This window comes from Elephas maximus, chromosome 27 (genome assembly GCF_024166365.1).
Source record: "Elephas maximus indicus isolate mEleMax1 chromosome 27, mEleMax1 primary haplotype, whole genome shotgun sequence".
NCBI lineage: Eukaryota > Metazoa > Chordata > Mammalia > Proboscidea > Elephantidae > Elephas > Elephas maximus.
In genome coordinates, this window is record NC_064845.1 from 13,949,490 (window position 1) to 13,969,993 (window position 20,504).

General features: G+C 38.0%; 1 protein-coding gene across 2 annotated transcripts in view; it reads left to right on the forward strand.

The window, feature by feature from the left end:
• TOP2B (DNA topoisomerase II beta) overlaps positions 1-20,504 on the forward strand; it is a 72,110-nt gene that overhangs the window by 49,731 nt on the left and 1,875 nt on the right. For both annotated transcript variants that reach the window (XM_049870927.1, XM_049870928.1), the window contains exons 23-34: positions 865-1,065; positions 2,127-2,322; positions 2,470-2,561; positions 5,329-5,484; positions 5,631-5,714; positions 7,165-7,359; positions 9,883-10,027; positions 10,254-10,415; positions 12,344-12,545; positions 14,697-14,776; positions 16,600-16,710; positions 19,269-19,391. In XM_049870927.1, coding sequence (XP_049726884.1) covers positions 865-1,065; positions 2,127-2,322; positions 2,470-2,561; positions 5,329-5,484; positions 5,631-5,714; positions 7,165-7,359; positions 9,883-10,027; positions 10,254-10,415; positions 12,344-12,545; positions 14,697-14,776; positions 16,600-16,710; positions 19,269-19,391 — 1,747 coding nt within the window. The remainder of the gene's footprint in view (positions 1-864; positions 1,066-2,126; positions 2,323-2,469; positions 2,562-5,328; positions 5,485-5,630; positions 5,715-7,164; positions 7,360-9,882; positions 10,028-10,253; positions 10,416-12,343; positions 12,546-14,696; positions 14,777-16,599; positions 16,711-19,268; positions 19,392-20,504) is intronic.

The following is a 20,504-nucleotide window of genomic DNA, read 5'->3' on the forward strand; positions in this document are numbered from 1 at the left end:
AATGAAGTAGAAAAGTCCCTGGGTGGTGCTAATGATTTGCACTTGACTACTAACCTAAAGTCTGGTAGTTCAGACCTACCCAATGGCAGCGCAGAAGAACGGCTTGGCAATCTACTTCTGTAAAGATTACAGCCTAGAAAACCCTGTGAAGCAGTTCTATTCTGTAACACATGGGGTCACTGTGAGTTGGAATCAACTCAACAGGAACAGGTTTAGTTTGGTTAAATAAAGTAGAATGACTTAAGCTGGGTTAGTGCCTTTATTGGAGACTATTATCTTTGTATTTATCTTAAAATGAAGAGTTGAATAGTGTGTAAGGTGCAGCTGACTTTTCTTTTGAATCCTTATAAATATGGTCAATAAATTCTTTTGTCAGTTTCAGTTGATATTTTCTTTATGCCCTCAGCTTTTTTCTTTGGAGTAGGGGTAGAGCCAGAACCATGACCTTGTATGCCTCTTTCACTCACCCTTTAGAGCCCTATGTATTGCCTTTTCTAATGACCTGGGCAAGGAGCCTTGGGGGCACAGTGGTTAAGCACTTGGTTGCGAACCTGAAGGTTGGCGGTTTGAAGCCATCAGCCTCTCCACAGGAGAAAGATCTGACAGTCTGTTTCCGTAAAGGTTACAGCCTTGGAAACCCTGTGGGGCAGTTCTGCTCTGTCCTGAAGGGTTTATGTGAGTCAGAATCAGCTGGACGGCAACAGCTTTGATTTCTTTTGGTTTAGTGCCTGGGCAGGAGATGAGAGCGATGGAGATTTCCTGCCCCCACCCACACACATGCCAGAGTTGAGAATTTTTAAAAAGTTGTATGACATGTAATGTGAGAGTGTCACATAGAATGACTTGTTTTTAAATCTTTTATAGGTATACAAAGAGCAGGTTTTGGAACCTATGTTAAATGGGACAGACAAAACACCAGCATTAATTTCTGACTATAAAGAATATCATACTGATACAACTGTGAAATTTGTGGTGAAAATGACTGAAGAGAAACTTGCACAAGCAGAAGCTGCTGGATTGCACAAAGTTTTTAAACTTCAAACTACTCTTACGTGTAATTCTATGGTAATTTAATTAACAGATTTACTATTAATTTGACCTTTCTTGCATGGTATATATTGGATTGTTGTAATTGACTTCATTATGGGAATGGCTGTATATAGTAAGCCTTCTTCTCTTGAACACGGTAGAGATTAGAGTCCTACATAAGTTTATGCAGGAAGTGTTTGTTTATCTGTGTTTCGCTGAAGAATCTAGGGGTACATTCCTTTTCCTCTGCTGTTAATCCTCTGCCCTTACTCCCAGCTCTGTTGTTTATGTATCTGGACTCAAACACAGAGGACACTCTGACCTCACACACGCTGACTAAAAATGATGAAACGGACTGTGGCAGGATTTGCATATATATTACATGCGTCTCTTATCTTAACTGTAGAGCACTTGTCTTCTCCCAGCTCTATTCTGCTTTACTAAACTTGCATATTTGTGTTTATATATAATGGGGGGGCGGGGGGGAGAGGTAGAAGGTGGGTGTGTGATGACCCAAGTTCCATGCTGTGTGAGCTTTCAGGTTTAAAAAAAAGAGAAGAAAGCAGTAGTAGCACAGTCGCTGAGAAAAGGTGCCATAATCTGCTAGGAAAGGCTGAGGAAACAACGAGAAAAAGGACAGAGAAGAAGTAAAATTTCCAAAACATTTGTGGAAGTTTGAGTGACTAAATTATAGATGTGTAATTTTAAAAAAGACAGGCAAGTGCAAATATATTGAGTATATATGGGAAGGAGAACTTTAAATTGAACTTTTTCAAGTTTAAATATGGATTATATTAGTAGTTAGCTGGAAAAAAATTTTTTCTTAGGTGATTTTGTAACTATTTTAATGAACTTATTTTTTTTAAGAATCTGTTTTTGTCTCTCAAAATTACCCCTACTTTAAATATTGTCGTGGTTTTTGAGAATTTGATTTTTTTTTTTTTTTGCAGTCACTGAAAGAATGTTTACAAAACGTTTTTAGGTATAGTGTGCTCTTGGAATTGTATTATGGTTATTTTAAATACTACAGATGTCACGTAAGTTAAAATACCAACACAGATTCATGTGATCGATACAAAATTTGCATTTTTGCTTAGGTACTCTTTGATCATATGGGATGTCTGAAGAAGTATGAAACTGTGCAGGATATTTTGAAAGAATTCTTTGATTTACGATTAAGTTATTATGGTTTACGGAAGGAGTGGCTTGTAGGAATGTTGGGAGCTGAATCTTCAAAGCTTAATAATCAAGCTCGTTTCATTTTAGAGAAGATACAAGGGAAAATTACTATAGGTAAGGTGCAAACTTTAAAAATTGGGATATTAGTTAAAATGGAAAAAAAAAAACTTTATTAATAGAAGACATTTTTGTCAGTAGAATATAAACAAATACAAATTGAATCTCTTTTCTTGACCCTAACTTTATTTTTCCCTCACATAGAGAATAGGTCAAAGAGAGATTTGATTCAAATGTTAGTCCAGAGAGGTTATGAATCTGACCCAGTGAAAGCCTGGAAAGAAGCACAAGAAAAGGTAATCATTCGCAGAAAAAGACATTCAGAGAAGCTTTTAAACTTCTTCCAAAACAAACAAAAAACCCTACCCCTGAATTTTAAATTTAGTACTGCTAAAGGTGCCGAGTTGTCTGCCTTGGAGACTGAAGTCTTCTGTTTATCCACAGAACAGATACAGTGCAGGAATTTGCAGTGCACACCCACCACAAAGCACTTTGCCAGTGTGACTGAACCAGGGCCTGGAGAAATGACTCCAGGTGTGAGAAGGTAGCTCAGTCTCTTTGGCCTTTTTTCTGAGCCTGCCATTAAAGGGTGTCAGTTGTGGTGGTGGTTTTTGTGAGGTGCATGTATGCTATCTGGGAACCAGACTGGTAGCACTGAGTCGTTCCACACTGTTCAGTCTATGGTCACCACTCACTTGATCTGGTTTTGGTTTACCCTAGGCACACTAGAGATGAAATGGCCAGTGTTACAGTATTTACCAAGCACTAAGTATGTCTTCTGCCCTGTGCTTAGAACTCTGGCCAGAGATTTAAACCTTGGGACTTCAGTTAAAAGTCTGATGTTTTCTTAATTAAGTTGTCCGTTTCAGATCATAAAGTAGTAATATTAATTGAGTAAATGGAATGTTGAAACTTTGAGATTACCCTCAAATGACATTAGTTTCTTGCTTTTGTATATAATTAAAAGAAAAAAAAATTAAATGTAATATTGTGATTGAGAACACAAATGTAGAAAAGGAAGAAAATTTGAAATGATTTTTTTATACTTAGATTCTTTCTGTATATTGATACTGATAAAATTACTGTCTTTTAAAATACATTTATGATTATGTGACATAACTTGAACTGAAACTTTAAGCTTTGTTATACTTGAGTTCTCAGTCATAATATTTTCATATTTTTCCTCAAATTACATTGAAATGTTTTTGTTTACATTATTTAAACTTTTTTCCAATTTTGAAGTTAATAGAATGTCATAAAGTGAGTAAAACTAGAATAAATTATATAGTGTAACACTTACCTATTCAGATAATAGGCTTATTCATCATTTAATTGAGGAAAATGGGGTAGGAGAAGGTGAACGTTCAGAATTGAGATGATCCAAGCACTTTGTTTTTCTCTTACTGTGTTTTATTATACTCTTAAGTCCCAGATTGTTTAGACACTACTTAGCTTTCTGTATCACTATTGATTTAAACTATAACTTAAAAAACAAAAAACTAGTAAGCTAATGAATTTAATGCTTAAGTTGTAAAAGATGAATGTGGGTAGGGCTTGAGAATGCCTTTCTCGTGGAAATAGACGTCCCGTGTAAAACCTAGTGCTTGCTTCCTCTAGCTGTATCCTCACCAGTAACATTGCTCGGTGCTCTGGCCGTGTGCACACCGTGAGGCTCAGAGAACAGAGGAGAATCCTCCTGTAAGAGAGTCCTGTTATATATAGTTGGAGACAAGAGTTAGAATTATAAAGTAGATAATTAAATAATAGAATTCTATCATTGGGACTTTAAAAGTTTATTTTTTATTTCTGAAAGTGTTCCAAGTCATACTCCCTGTTAACAGTGAACGATACGCACAGTCATCAAACACTCACTAACAATACTTTGAGTGCGATTAAAACCTAGATCAAAATAGACTTTTAAAACATGAGTCCAGATAGGATTTTATGACACGCTAGTAATATTTTAATAGTAGTCCAACAACATAAGAGTTTTTTAAAACTGTAGAATTATTAATTTGCGAGTTAGCTATGTGCTTATTAAACATCAATCAACTCAACAACAGCGTTCCTTATTTGGCTTATGTTGCGTGTTGAATTTATAATTTTGTTTCTGTAACGAAGCATCTTGCGTTGCAATTTTTATTTGTACTTTATTTTTCAGATACATTTAAATTGTACTTTGTATATATACATCATTTTACTTAAAATTTTTAATTAAATTATAAGTTCTTTCTTTTTTGGTTACCATTTTGCTTTATATAAAGTGGAGTGTCATGGTTATCTCAGACATTTTTAATTATCTGAGTGCCTTAAATAACTTCCATACAATTTTAATTTAATGGCTGTTGTTATTTTTAAAATTTTTAAAATGATGCCACCTATAATAAATTTTATTAAATTCATCACATTTTGAAATTTATTATTAGCATGTGAGGATTTTTTTATTGGAGCTGTTTCTATGAAGAAAGACCTTACGAGTAAGATTGTTAAATAGCCCTGACAATTCTTAATCAAACCCACCAACTCTTAAATTCTTAAGTGGAGTTTTTCTGAATTCTCGCATGCGTGATCTTGCTTTAGAGAATTTTTATTGACTCCTTAGTGAGTGAATGTACCTTAGCATATTCATTACAACTGCAAAACGGTCCTCATCGGTGATAATCTATTTTGGGTTTTGAATTGTTCATTCACTCACCGATAACAAAAATCTGATAAGGTACAATGGGAAAACATTAGTTCTACTCCATTAATTATTAGATATGAAGTGTTCTTATCTTATGATTCAGTGCCTGAACAAAGCAGTTAATTTTTCATCAGATTCCTAGATAAATAGGGCCTGAATATATACCATTCCTCTTAAAGATTTTATTGTGCGTCTTTAGAAAATTTGAACCTTTTACTGGAAATATGTTTTTATAGGTAATCTTGCAGATAACCTAAAATAACCCCTGAAGATGTAGCATTAAGAATGTAGCATCTGTAGACTTTTAATTCTGTAGTCAATAAGATTCAATATTGATTTGATACTGTACAGGACTGTAATATAAAGTTTATGTTTTACAGGCAGCGGAAGAGGAAGACACACAAAACCAGCATGATGACAGTTCCTCGGATTCAGGAACTCCTGCAGGCCCTGATTTTAACTATCTTTTAAATATGTCTCTGTGGTCTCTTACTAAGGAAAAAGTTGAAGAACTGATTAAACAGAGAGATACAAAAGTATGAGCTTGTGGGATAGATCATTTGGAGCTCTTTTCGTATTGTTTATATCCTTGTTTCTCTTTCTCCAAACTTAAGTGTTTTGATTTACTCTCCATACATTTAAAAATTACTGACTGTTTAAACTGTACTACTTTTTTATGTAGGGACGAGAGGTCAGTGATGTGAAAAGAAAATCTCCTTCAGATCTTTGGAGAGAAGATTTGGCAGCATTCATTGAAGAACTAGATGTAGGTTATGTCTGCATTAAAATCTGCTGATAAAAATAATATTTATGAAACAAGAATGGAAAGTATTTTTAAATTGATCTCAGTGCTTTTAACTCAGTAAGGGTTAATGTGTTTATAAGAATTAAGCTTCTCACCATATGAAGTTAAAAAGAAAAGTTTTTCTGGCGCGGATGAATGTAAAAGCTTTGGGGTTGAAATTTAGAAGAAACTAAATTCTAATATTTGTAATTAGTTAAAACTTCTTAACTGACTTCTAAGTTAGCTAATTGATTCATTTTAATATTTTCCCTCAAAGAGGTAAGAGCATGTATGTGTGGTGTGTGTGTGTGCGTGTGTATATGTTCTTACGTCTTTGGGGGCAAATATTAAAATGAATCAATCTAAAAAGATTTAGACTTAAACTTCTGTCTCTGTAATTTAAAATCTAACGATACCATTACGTGAATATCTAATATGAGCTGGCTCTGCTTTATATGTATCCTAAGAGGGAGCCTACCACCACCCCACGTGAGAGAGGCTATTACTGACCTGTTATACAGATGAGGACCCTGAAGGTAGTGCGATGAAGTAACTTGCTTAGAGAGGCCGGGTATCGCCCTGGTTAAGAGCGATTACTCATCTTCTCAGAGCTTGCTTCCTTATCCATAAAACGGAGAGCGGAGGATGTTTAGTGCCTAACATATGTAGTGAGTGCTCAGTAAATTATAACTGTATTTCCCAAGGATACATAACTTGTAAGTGGAAGTGCCAAGATTGACTTCCAGCTCTGTCTGCTTTCAAAGCTTACGTTATTTTTATTAAGCTATTACACAAAAAGATTTCTTTATGTATCTTTAAAGTGGTACTAAAGATGTCGTTTTCTCTTGTACCTTTGGAAGCCTGCTAATTATTTAGAGGAATAATTTTGTAAATGTAGAATCTTTAACATTACTCATGATTATATTCTCATTTATTGCTACACTGAACCTCTTAAGTTCTATCTAACTGTGGGTACTTTTATTTTTCATACTTTCTGAGTTTAATTTACATTTTGAATGATTTTCCCCATATTTTTCAATTATGGTTAAGGCAACAGAGAAGAATAACTTCATACTTGTTAACATCACCGCATTTCGTGTGTGATTTACCAGAACTCTGATTATACCATGTCATCAGAGGTCTTGATTCCATAATACGCCATAGGATTCTGGGATTCGAAGGGGCCATATAAATCATTTAGTTACTGCCTGCTCGTGTCGCAGCTGAGAAGCTAGCTAGACAAAATCGGGACAGCCCTTCTGACTTAGGATTCTTTCCCTGCCTCCCTTACTTTACTTTATGTTGGATTAAATCAGTTGAAATGAAAACTTAATCTTTTAGTGAGTAAAATGAGTTTCAGTTTCTTACGTACCAGTGATTGCCTTTCCTAAAGTTGTTTATGTTTCCCCTCCTCCTTATAAATTGGCTTCAGAAAGTGGAAGCGCAAGAACGAGAAGATATTCTGGCTGGGATGTCTGGAAAAGCAATAAAAGGTAAAGTTGGCAAACCTAAAGTGAAGAAACTTCAGTTGGAAGAGACAATGCCTTCACCTTACGGCAGAAGAATAGTTCCTGAGATTACTGCTATGAAGGCAGATGCCAGCAAAAAGTTGCTGAAGAAGAAGAAGGTATGATGTCTCTTGTTTTAGCTCTTTGGTAAACCACAATGATGTATATATATATATTTTAATTTTCCTGTGTGTGTAAATCATGTTTTATTTTGTTTCTAGTACTATTTGAATTATAATAGGAAATCGTTCTATGAAAGTAGTTGATCTGTAGAAGGAAAGCATATTGGTCAAGGCCACATATATGTAAAGAGCTGCTTTCCTGATTCAGCTTTTAAAACAAGAAATAGAAATAATTCACCCAGCGTCATTTTAAACTAAAATCACGGAACAAGCACAACAAAAAAAGAGCATGTCAACTTTAAAATAATAAACTTTGGTTCTATATCATGACAAGTTAAGGAAGTCTTAAAGGGGAGAAGGGTCTGTCAGACTTTTTTTTTTAATGTAAGAATACATATAATACACATTTGCCAATTTATCATTTTCACGTGTACAGATGGTTGACTTCAGTTACATTAATCATATTGTTCAGCCGTCACAAATATCCTTTGCCAAATTTTCCATTGCCATAAACAGAAACTCAATACGTCCTGAAAAATGACTCCCCCACTCTCCTTCCCTTGAGCCTCTCCTGGGAACCACTAATAACACACAGGTCGCTATACCCTTTGCCTATTTTAGATGTTTCATACGAGTGAGATTGTACAATATTTATCCTTCTTGCTATTTGGCTTTTAAAGTAAGCTGTTGTCTTTTACTGTTCATTTGTTTTTGCCCTTAGTTAACAAATTATTAAGTACATCCTATATAATTTGCACTGATAGGTGCTGTTTTTTGAAAAGTATAACACTTACCTGTTCTAGAATAGGGTGAGCAGGAGTTAGCCAGAAGGAGGAAGCATTGGACATACTGTTCAGAGCTGAGGAATCGGGATGCATGATTGTCTTAGAGGCAATAGAGAGGCTAGTTTTTCTAGATGGGTTGATTTTAGAAACTCAGGGACTGTATAGGCAGCTGTGTCCAACAGGGAGTCCCTGGGTGGTACAAATGGTCAGTGTGCTCAGCTGCTAATCAAAAAGTTGGTGGTGTGAGTCCATCCACAGGTGCCTTGGAAGAAAGGCCTGGCAATCTACTGATTCTACTTCCAAAAAATTAGCCGTCAAAAACACTACGGAGCACAATTCTACTCTGACACAGGTGGGGTTGTCATGAGTTAGAACTGAATCGTGGGCAGCTGGCTTATTTTGGTTTATGTCCAACAGAATTGGAATGTGGGAAATGAGCCTAAGAACTGGTGTTAGAAGTTGGAGAGTTCTCTGTACAGAGCTAATATCTGAAGCGTAGGAGTCTCTTGATACCGGAGAAAGCATTTTCCTCCACTGTTGTAGTAAACGAGGTCTGTACTGCTCCCTCCTACCAGGCTCTCAGCAGGCTCAGGTTCATTTACACGGACACGCTTGCCTTCTCCTCAGGAAAATGGCCTTTCAGATGATGTTTCTCAGGTTTAGTTCTCAGCCCTCTTTTCTTCACCTTACTGAGTCTCTTGAGCAATCACATCTGTGCCCAGAGCTTCTTGTACTCACACTGATGACTTCCAGATCCATGTCCCTAAAGGATACTCTTCTCAGGAGTGCCAGGCTCTTAGAGCCATCCGAATGTCCAAAGCTCCTCAAACTCAGCGTGTCTGAAACCAGACTCCTTATCCTAATTTCCAAACCTGCTCTTCCGCCTCTGTGCCTTATCTCAGTTAATGGCACTATCAGCCATCACTAACAAGCCAAAAACCTGGGGGTTTTCTTATTTAGTCAGTAACTAAATCCTATTGCCTTCCTACTAAGTAATTCCAAAATCCACCCCCTGGTTGCTGGCGAGTCGATTGTAACTCACAGCAGCTGTACAGGACAGAGTAGAACTTGCCTCATGGGGTTTCCAAGGCTGTAATCTTCACAGAAGCAGACTGCCACATCTTTGTCCAGTACAGCGACTTCGGGTGCAAATGGTTAAGTGGCTCAACTACCAGCCAAAAAGGTTGGTGGTTCGAACCCTCCATAGGTGCTGTGGAAGACAGGCTTAGCAATCTGCTTTCAAAAAGTCGTAACGTTAAAACCCTATGGAGCAGTTCTACTTGGCATACTTGGAGTTGTCATGAGTCAGAATTGATTCAGTGCAACTAACAACAGCGTCAAAGAGCTTTGTCTTACAGTGTCAAGCAGTGCATGACATGTGGTGTTTATTTTCCTTCAGCAGTCTGAAGATTTTTCCTACTATTCAGAGGCCTGAGCCATAGGGACTTACTTCACAGGTACCTTTTAGTGTACTTAGCTATTGGTCTGAAAGCCCCTTTGACATTCAACAGCTGCCCCCCTTTTTTTATGATTGCTTCTCAGTAGCTGTCACCCTGTTGAGTATACCAGAAGATTACAGTTGTGAACACTATCATTTGCCACAGATGAAGTAAAACGTGACCTGATCAGTTTTTTTTTTTTTTTTAATTTATAGAAGAAGCTGATAGCTAGAAATACATTTCAAAAATATGTGGTGATAATTTTTACTTATTTTGGTTTTCTTTTTAATGTGTAGGGTGACCTGGATACTACAGCTGTAAAAGTGGAATTTGATGAAGAATTCAGTGGAACACCAGTAGAAGGGACAGGAGAAGAGGCACTGACTCCGTCAGCTCCTATAAATAAAGGTCCCAAACCCAAAAGAGAGAAAAAGGAGCCTGGTGAGGAATTGCTATAAAGTTTTTTTTCTTATTGTGAGAAAAGCTATATGTAGAGGGTATTGCTAGATTCTTTTGATTGTGTTTTTTTTCTAGTAGTTGAAGTAAGGCCTTCAATTTTCACGAACATTTATCTTATAATGAACTTTTCATTATGACAGTTTAATTTTTACCAGTGACATTTGTATAAGTATTGATATGTATCTTATTGCCATTCTTTTGTTTTTAGGTACCAGGGTGAGAAGAACACCTGCATCAGCTGGGAAATCCAATACAAAGAAAGTAAAGAAAAGAAATCCTTGGTCAGACGATGAGTCCAAGTCAGAAAGTGACTTGGAAGAAACAGAGCCTGTGGTTATTCCAAGAGATTCTTTGCTTAGGAGAGCGGCTGGTATTATGATACATTTTATTTTTCTTGCATGTTATAGTTTGTCCGAGTTATTTTTACTCAAACAAGTTTATACTGTTAGTATTATCGATGTTAGCGACAGTACTCAGCCATTAATATTTCAGAAGTTTCTGTTCATGAAGAGACCAAAAAAAAAAAAGCCCCTCAAAATTTGTTCTAGCGAAGTTGGACATAAAACAAATTTCTCTGAAGGGAACCATGTTTTCTTTTTGATTTTTATTATAAAGTTTGGGTTCTATTCCTTTCCTGGTATGAAGATGGTTGGCAAGATGTACTTGGTTGTACACCAGCAGGGATGAGTGCACTAGAAGTGTTCTGTAGTTGTGTTTTTGTCTTGTTTTCTACCTCAGTTGTGAACAATGTCCTACTTTAGGTGTTTGGTTCCCTGCCCATGGTTCTCTTTTAGACAATTGCAGTGGGAAGTTAGGCTGCAGAACCCCATTTTGCGATTATGTATTGCATGTTAAGCATGTCATTTGATCCTGTCTGAATATTCCTTAACTTGAAGTCTTCAAATAATTAAAAATGTATGAGTTCCCTATTTTATATATTCTTCTCAAAGTTTTTATTAAATCCTAATTTATTTAAAATGACTGATAGAACATCACAGATGTTTTACCTCTGGGGCATACAGTTTTAATTATCTATCAGGCCCCAAATCCGTTGGCTCTGTATTCACCAAATGATTTAATTTCTTTTCCTAATGTATATATAGAGTGTAAATAGGTGAGTATTTTACATGAGTCTTAGTTGTTTAGTGCTGCTATAACAGAAATACTGCAAATGTGTGGCTCTAACAAACAATTTTATTTTCTCACAGGAGGCTAGAAGTCTGAATTCAGGGCAGCAGCTCTAGGGGAAGGCTTTCTTGTTCTGTCAGCTCTTGGGGAAGGTCCTTGTCTGTTTCTCAGCTTGTGTTCCTCAGTTCCGTGGTGATTTTCATGTGGCCTGGCATCTGTTTCCCCATCTGTGCTTGGCTTGCTTCCTTCTGTACCTGATCTGCTCTTTTTATATCTCAGAAGTGATTGGCTTAAGACCCAGCCTGCACGGATATAGCCTCGTTAACATAACAACGAAAGCCCTGTTCCCAAAGGGAATTGCATCCACAAGTTTAGGGGTTAGGATTTACAACACATATTTTGGGGGGACACAGTTTAATCTATACCAATGAGTAACTTAAGTTATGTGAAAATTTATTAAATGCTTCAAAATTGTATTTAGGCCTTTTCCATACATCAAAAATGAAACATCTGAATGATTTTTAAGTTGTATTTCATAATACATGCTAGAACTATGATAAAATTTAGTTGCATTATACCAACGTGCCTTTTCCCATAATTAGTACCTTTTTGTGCAGCATATTATTGTTTTACTAATATACTAAGGGTTTATGTCTTCTGTTTTTCCTCATTGTTCTTAAAAATTACTGTCTTTGTTATTTCATAGTAAAACTAGCCCTGAAGAGAAGCTAGAAGTTTTTATTCAAGAGGTTAAGAGAACCATTTTAAAATTGTTAAAAACTGTAAAATTTGTCTTTTGTAATTGCATAAATGGGAACTCTTACATTAGCAGTCATTTGTGCGGTGGCCGTGTGAGGTATGGCCATAATGACTGCACTGCCCGTCAGCTCTGAGCAGTGTGAGAAGCAACGCCCAGACCTGTCGAGCCTGTCAGTTTATGTTCTCCTGACATACACAGCCTTGCCCCACTGTGTCCAGAGTCTAAGACGGATGTGAACAGCATCAAAATAAATGAGGCCAAAGTTGTTGCCTTTTATTCTCTAAATGGTTTTTTTTTCCTCTTATGTATTTTTAGAGATAGAGTATTTCTCAGATGCGTTATCAGTAATGATATTTCATGTGGATAAAGCTAGAATTTGAGTCTGATGTTCATATTTACCTTTCTCCTAGCCGAAAGACCTAAGTACACTTTTGATTTCTCAGAAGAGGAGGATGATGATGCTGATGATGATGATGACAATAATGATTTAGAGGAGTTGAAAGTTAAAGCATCCCCCATAACAAATGATGGAGAAGATGAATTCGTTCCTTCAGACGGCTTAGATAAAGATGAGTATACATTCTCACCGGGCAAACCAAAAGCTACCCCAGAGTAAGTCCTGAGGCAACTGTCGCTCACTTACATGGTGCAGTTGGTTGTAGATGTCTGTCAGAGACCTTCTTTCTAGTGAGTTCCTAAATGTTACTAAGTAAGGCCCTCCCCATGAGGAAATAAATCTTACTAGTTATTGACAGCTGTTTCCATGACTGTTGCTATAGATTATAAGCAGAGATTGGCAAACTTTTTCCATAAAGGCTACACAGTAAATATTTCAGGCTTTGCAGGCCATCTCTGTTACTGTTACTCAACTCTGCCATGGTAGCGTGAGAGCCATAAACAATATGTGAGCATGAGTGCAGTTGTGTTCCATTAAAACTTTATAAAAATAGGCAGCAGACCCACAGAACATAGTTTGACAACACCTAGTTTAGAGAAAAGTTACTGAATCTTTAGCATTGAGAGGTTTACGTTTCTCTCTTAGCTTTGGCCTTGATTGATTTAGGGTCACTATGAGTCAGAATCAAGTCAACGGCAATGGTTTGGTTGTTTTTTTTTTTTTTTTCTAATGAATATGAATACAAAGATGGGTGTAAAAATGGCAGTGTGGTGTCAGCCCTCACCTAGCTTCAGGAGTGGGGAGGATAAACATCAACACCAGCCCAAGGCTGATTCTTGTAAGTTACAGGCCAGACATACCTCCTCTCTCTAAACTGTTTACCAGTTCTGACACCAGCCATACCTCTCACAGCATTTTCTACTTTTCTGTTGGGTTCTGTAATTCACGGCAATGGTCACAGAGAACTCACAGACTATACCCACTATTACGGGGTTTATTAAGGAAGTGACAGGTTACAATGCAGAATCGGGAATGACTCAGGATAAAGTTATTCGATCAGTACAGTCTCTTCTCAGCTGTGCCCGTAGGCAGGTCACTCTCTGGCCCTCTGCCCCTTGATTTCTCTTGGCCTCGCTGCTGCCTTACTCGGGCAAGTGTTACAGAGCTCTTTAGTTTTGTTGGTAAGTGCTCAGAGGCACTCCGCTCCACTGGTAAGCGTCTGTGTGAGGCACTCAGCTCTCTCGCTCTGTGGGTTGGCAAACTTAGCTACACCAACAAGCGCCCAGAGGCACCCCACTCCACCAGGAAGCCTCCTGCTTGAAGGCACTCAGCTCTCTTGCTCTGTGGGTTGGCACACCCTACGTAACTGCCTTGCTCTGTGGACTGGGAAGCCCACTGCACCATCTTGCACCGGTCTCCTGGTTCTGCTGCCACTGTTTTTCTGCAATCACTTCTTGCCATCTCTGGTGTTACAGCTCTCTGTTTCTTGGGTCTAGGAGTTCTCAGTGCAGGGACCCTGGGTCCAAAGGATGCACTCTACTCCAGTCTCTTCTTCTTGGTGGTTGTGAGGTCTCTCCTTTCTGCCTCTGAGATGGCTTATTTTAAGCCTAGTGGGCTGGCAAAACTGGCCAATCCCCTCGTTAGGGTTCCATACACCTTATTGGTATGGTTCCACCTCCACAAGGGTGCAATGCACCTTATTTGTATTATTAACAAGCTGTCCATCCCTGTGGTGGGCCACAACCACCTTATTTGCATAGTTCCACCCAGTTATTGGTGGGAATTACAAGGCCATGGTGAAAAAGGCCATATAAAAGTGATCCCACTGCATTGCAGTGAGATTTGTGAAATATTTCAGATTTTTTAAAAAAGTATTTTCCTGCACATTATAATTGCCATGGACCAGATTTGGTGGTAATTACCTACCTGTAGTCCAGTTACAGACTATCAGAAATAGAATTATTATCTACTGTGTTGGGGACTTTCTTTCTTCTTGGATTTTTGCCAGTAATTTGCCAGTGTTAAATTCTGGAATGATCATTTCTACCAACCGTAAAATTTAGTTTAATGGTATTTTGAATAACTTTAAACCTTTGCTCAATTTCCATTCTTCTTTTATGCTAAAAAAAAAAAAATCACTGGATTGTCTGGTATTTATGTGTGTGTGCATGTGTGAACACTTGGTTTCCGTGTATGTATGCACACGTGCACAAAAGGGAAAAAGAGTTTGGGTGTGTCTTTAACAGAGAAATAATCACAGTTGTATTCTGTGATTATGATTGTGCAATGTAATATATAATTTATCAGGGTTAAACCAGATATTTAAATTATATCCTTTTTGTGGTACTTATTTTTCTTTCTAATAGGAAGCCTTCGCATGACAAAAAAAGTCAGGATTTTGGGAACCTTTTCTCATTTCCTTCATACTCTCAGAAGTCAGAAGACGGTATGCTTATTTAATCTTTTTGTTGATGACTGTGTTATTGTTGGGTTTTAATGGAGGAGATACAATGGGATAAATCATTAGATCACGATTTACGTGCAGATTTTTTATGAGTAGCGAACTTACCTTCCTTGTCCATTTTGCTCAAGGTGAGAAGGAGAGGCCAAAACAGGCTTTATGGAAGACTTTAGGTGGATAGGCAGCTGCTTGTGTGTGTATGTGTGTTCTGTATGCTGTGTGTATATGTAGTTCTTTAATGAAAGAAAAGAAATAGAGAAACTGGGAGAGATTGAAATTTGATTTTTATGGCAATGTAAATGCATGACAGTTGTTTTAAACCTATGACGGTACCAATATAGGTGCAAATTTGTTTTCCTAAAGCCTAGTAGCTGAAAAACTAAAACTTTAAATGGAGCAAATTTAATCAGGATGTCTATTTTTTATTCCCTGTATTTTTTGTATGGAATTTTTAGGTCTGGTTAGACTTAATGGATTATTTTGTTTTCCATTAAAAAAAAAATATATATATATATATATATATATACATATACACATAGATCTGGTACATGCTCTAGATAAATAGACACAGGTATATATTTTTGATTATGGCAAAACATTTATGTAAAAATATTGCTTGCATCCAGTTACCCATTTTTAAAAGTTCCTCGGTTTTACTGAGAGAAGGGAGGGAGGGAGAAGGGAGAAAGTGGGGTAGATATTGATTAAACTAGTATGAGGCAAAAGTAAACTGAAGGTAAGCCTGCATGCCTTTTAAATTAATCTTCAGTGATTTAAAATATGAATGCTTATAATTCTTTTAGATTTGAACATTAGTGATATTCCTGCAATACAGTTAGATGTGAAGATACTAATAGATAATCACAGTGAGATTTTAGATATAAATCATCATATTTATTTTTCAATTGGCCAGTTAATATTTTAAATGATTAGCACCTGGGACTATTAAAAATGTTCTTACTTTGTGCATTTCCGTATTGTTTTGTAACAGAATTATTTTTCGAAGTATAACATTGATATATTTTTTACATTTATGTGTTTGTATAGTGTGGATTATATAACAACAAAATAGAAATTTATAAGATCAATTATTTAGCTAAAGAAAAGTAATCAGTTAAAAGACTCAGCGCCTAGCTCTTAAGAGGTCTTTTTAGGAGAATGAAGGACACCAAAGACATGTGGTAAAGATGAGCCCAAGAGACAGAAAGGGCCACATAAACCAGAGACTCCATCAGCCTGAGACCAGAAGAACTAGATCGTGCCCGGCTACCACTGATCACTGCCCTGACAGGGAACACAACGGAGAATCCCTGATGAATCAGGAGACCAGTGGGATGCAGATCTCAAATTCTCGCAAAAAGGCCAGGCTTAATGGTCTGACTGAGACTAGAGGGGCCCTGGAGGTCATGGTCCCCAAACCCTTTGTTAGCCAAAGACTGGAACCATTCCCAAAGCCAACTCTTCAGACAGGGATTGGACTGGACTCTAAGATAGATAATGATATTGGTGAGGAGTGAGCTTCCTGGCTCAAGTAGACACATGAGACTATGTGGGCAACTTCTGTCTGGAGGCGAGAGGAGAAGGCCGAGGAGGACGCCAGCTGGTTGAATGGACACGGGGAATACAGGGTGGAGAGGAGGAGTGTGCTATCACATTAGGGGGAGAGCAGCTAGGAGAACATAGCAAGGTGTGTATAACTTTTTGTATGAGAGACTGACTTGATTTGTAAACTTTCACTTAAAGCACAATTAAAAAAAAAAAAGGTCTTTATAGAATTTCCTTACTGAAAAAAGCTTTGTAATTTCTAGATTCGGCTAAATTTGACAGTAATGAAGAAGATTCTGCCTCTGTGTTTTCACCATCATTTGGTCTGAAACAAACAGATAAAGTTCCAAGTAAAACAGCAGCTGCTAAAAAGGGTATGTACTTATACTTGATTTTGCTAGGCATTGCATAAACCACGTAGAGATATAAAAGGAAATTTTAAATAGTTTGAGACTATTTGTGCTAAGATTTCACTATAAAAAAGTTATAAAGTATAAATGTGTATAGGGAGAATCTCATCTTCTAACCGGGTAGTTATTCAAACGTCTGTAAGATCTCATTTTAAAGCTGCTGTAATTATAATCTCATGCACTGATACCTGAAGACAGCTGTTCTAGCAAGGCTCCCCTGTAGTTAGGCTGTAAAGTGTCAAGTGTCTTGCCGGTCACCTGGTTTTATGTATGTAGATCATGCCTCAGCTCATCACGTTGGGGGACTGGTCAGTTCAGTTGGGGGTCCTCTTCCTTTGTGAGCCACGTAGCCTCTTTCTTTTCCATAGCCTTAGACTGTTCACAAAATACTTTTGAGGTGATTGAATCTGTTACTAGTACTTGTCTCTTGTTGAAGAAGGTCAGTATTCTTGCTTTTTGTTTGAAAGATAACACTTCACTTCAGAGAAAACAAAACCAAACAAAAACCATCTAATTGGGTTGGGTACTATATATAAGACAGCAAGTAAATAAATAATATGGGCGATTCCCTCAAGGATCTTAAAAATCCACGGCAGACACCACCATGCAGATATACAGGTATCGAATGCAGCAGACTAACAACAACAGTCTGTCCGTATTCTGAGCTTAGTATCATGCTGAGAGACCGGCTGACTACAGGAGCCTCTGTTGCCAACTCACTGGGTGACCCCCCCATAAATCATCGCCCTTATCGCTTTGATGCCCAATGGCTGACATCTTCCTCTTTGCTGCAGCATGATTGAGGGAAGCTGGTCTATAAATACTTCAGTGTCCTTGCCCCTCAGGTGGGCTGCCTCTAGGACATGTGTTTTATACTGGCTCCTAGAGATGTTCCGGGGGATTAAGCTCCCAGAGTGATGACTGGCCTGATAACTTACCCATGACTGGCTTCCTTCTCTTCATTGTCTCATTTTTGTACTTCCCTTCCTTCACTTCCCCAATATTTGGTACTTGAATCCATGTCTGGGGTTGGGAGGGGGAGCCAGGGAGAGAGACCTGTGAACCCAAACTGAGACAGAACCTTTAATTTCCCTCTAAGCATTTTTTTAAAATGGTCCTTATATGAACATGTCATATGGTTAACCACCCTGAAAACTTGGCAGCCATATCACTTCTTTGAACATACCAACCTGTTTCCTTCATCAGGCTGTTCACCCATATTTGACCAAATGAGTTAGGTTACACAGAATTAACTACGAGGCTAGGATATCACGACAACTACTATTTGGTTGGCTCTTCAGCAGTTGAGCTGGCCGTGTGTCCGTAGGATAGGTGACTGCCTATGTGGTAATGATTTCAGAGAACCTCAAGCAAGCTCTCTCGCCGCCTTCTAGCCTTCCCAGAAATACCATTCCCCAAAAACACCATTTCAAGGAGAGGATGCATCCTCTGTAGGAGCTTCTGTATTAACTCCAAACAACAAAAATTATCCTACAAGCTGATGTCTGTAGCTGTAACTGTCGACAGGAAAGGCAGCCCATACCGCTCAGATAACTGACCTGTGTATGCCCGGCAGAGTTGGAAGTGCCATTAACAGTGCAAGCCTGGAAGCCCTGCTGAAGAAAAACACGGTCTCTAGAACACCCTGTCATGTCAAGCCCATGCTCCTGCTAGGAACTTCTGTGTGGGTCTTGTGGCCGGTTGAGTCCTGAGGGCTCGGGGAGAAAGGCCGCCACTGAATCTGACTGTCGCTGCCCTGAGAGCTGGGGCTCCTCCTGCTGCCGGCTGATGAGGAGAGCCTGATCTCCAGCATCTTACACTGGGATGGAAACACATTTTCCATAGAATCAGTGTGGGTTTCTTTTTTTAAATAGAAAAGTCTGTGTTTAACTTGGATTCATTCAATTCTTTTTTTCTCAAACTAGGTTTTATTAATCACATAAGTAAAAACTGACTTATCAGTTGTCACATAGAACTGCAGATGAAGCTGAAAAACAAGGCTTATTTGTAAAATGAAATGTATCAAAGCCAGACCTTGGGGGTCTATTATCTAATTACCTAGGATTTTCTATTTCTTTCCACATAAAAGTGCCAAGTCTGGGTTTCAACTTCTTAATGAAATTTGAATATCCTATTAAAATGTCTTTTCCTCTAAAACATTTTAAAGGTTAGAACTTAGTATGTGGTTAGATTTCAGGTATAATAAATGTCAAATATGCTATTTTTTAGTCAAGTCTGTTTTTTCTACTGCTTTTTAAAAATTTCTACTTAATTTTATGGCCCTTGTTTAAAATATCTCACTTGAATTATCTAAAGGTAAATTATACATAATTAAATACAAAGCATTGTGTCATCTGTGACAAATTGTTTGCCTCTATACTGGGCCAAACAGAGAAGCCTTTTCATTATTTAAAGCTACTCAGTTTCCTATCAGCCATAGGAGTTTCCTGTTGTTACAACTTCAGCTTGCTTTGCTGATATGTATATTACATTGACCTATGAAATGGAAATTTACTTAATAGGCAAACCATCTTCAGATATAACCCCTAAGCCCAAGAGAACCCCCAAGCAGAAGAAAGTAGAGACCGTAAACTCTGACTCGGATTCAGAATTTGGTGTTCCAAAGAAGACTGCGGCACCCAAAGGTGAGAATTGTCTCTGTATGACTAACGTATGCTTTGTGGAAATGACGTAGTCCTTATATCTTTGATTGAATTTAGAAAGGCTGGGTACCTATTTTAAATTGCTTTATTCAACAAGCAGTGTGTCTATGAATCTGTGCTGAATTAGCGTCCGAAAGAGCTGTAGCAGTTTAGTCTGATCACTTCAACAAATCATGAAATTGAGACTCAAAGAGGTTAAGTACCTTGCACACTTAATGATTCAAAGACCCCCTGCAGCCAGCTCACTAGAATAGTTATTACAAAGTCAGACTAGGCATGAGACTATTCCAGTAGGCTGGACCAGGAGCCCTAGACCAAAGCTTTTGGTTGATCTTGGAAATGAAGTAGCTGCACTGAGTGCCGCGCGAAGGAACCAGCTGCAGTCCTCCCTGGCACCCCCTCCTTGCCTCCAGAATCTGGGAAGCCGTTAAAGATACTTTCCAAAACACCCTTGTGAGAAATAGCATGCTCTCAGGGGTCGGTGCTCAACCTTTTATCCAACTGAAGAATATTATTATCAACAGTGTATTTAATTTATTTAGAAAGGTGGCTTGGATAAGGAGATACAGACCTTTGTGGAAAAAGGGAGAAGAAGAAGGGGGGGAGGGGGTGTCAATACTTGCGATAGCTCGGTCAGTAGAGCGTGAGACTCGTAACATGGTATGCGTGGTGTGAAACCTGTGTAAATTCAAAAGTGCTATTTCATTGTTTCATCTGATTACATATGACATTCTAAGATCATTTTGTGCAATCTAGGAGGTCAGGGCTCTCAAGAAATCTTTTAGAATTTAGAATTGCAATTTAGTTCCATTTTCTCTTTCACTGGCACTGTGGGATGGAGGACATCTGGTCACCCTCTAAGTATTTCTCCTTCCTCCTCCCATGATGACAAAAATATGCCGCATGTAGTGATTCTAGGTATGAGAAGGGATGAGGCTCTGTTCCACAGTTGTGCCATTCGAGTGGGATCTGCAGGTTGGTTGTTCCTATGTGGCGAAATAAGAAATTGAACATTTCAACCTTTATAATAATCCGGGGGTGTTCCTGTGACAGCTAAGCTTGTGATTACTTTTCTGGTAATTTGTATTTTTATTG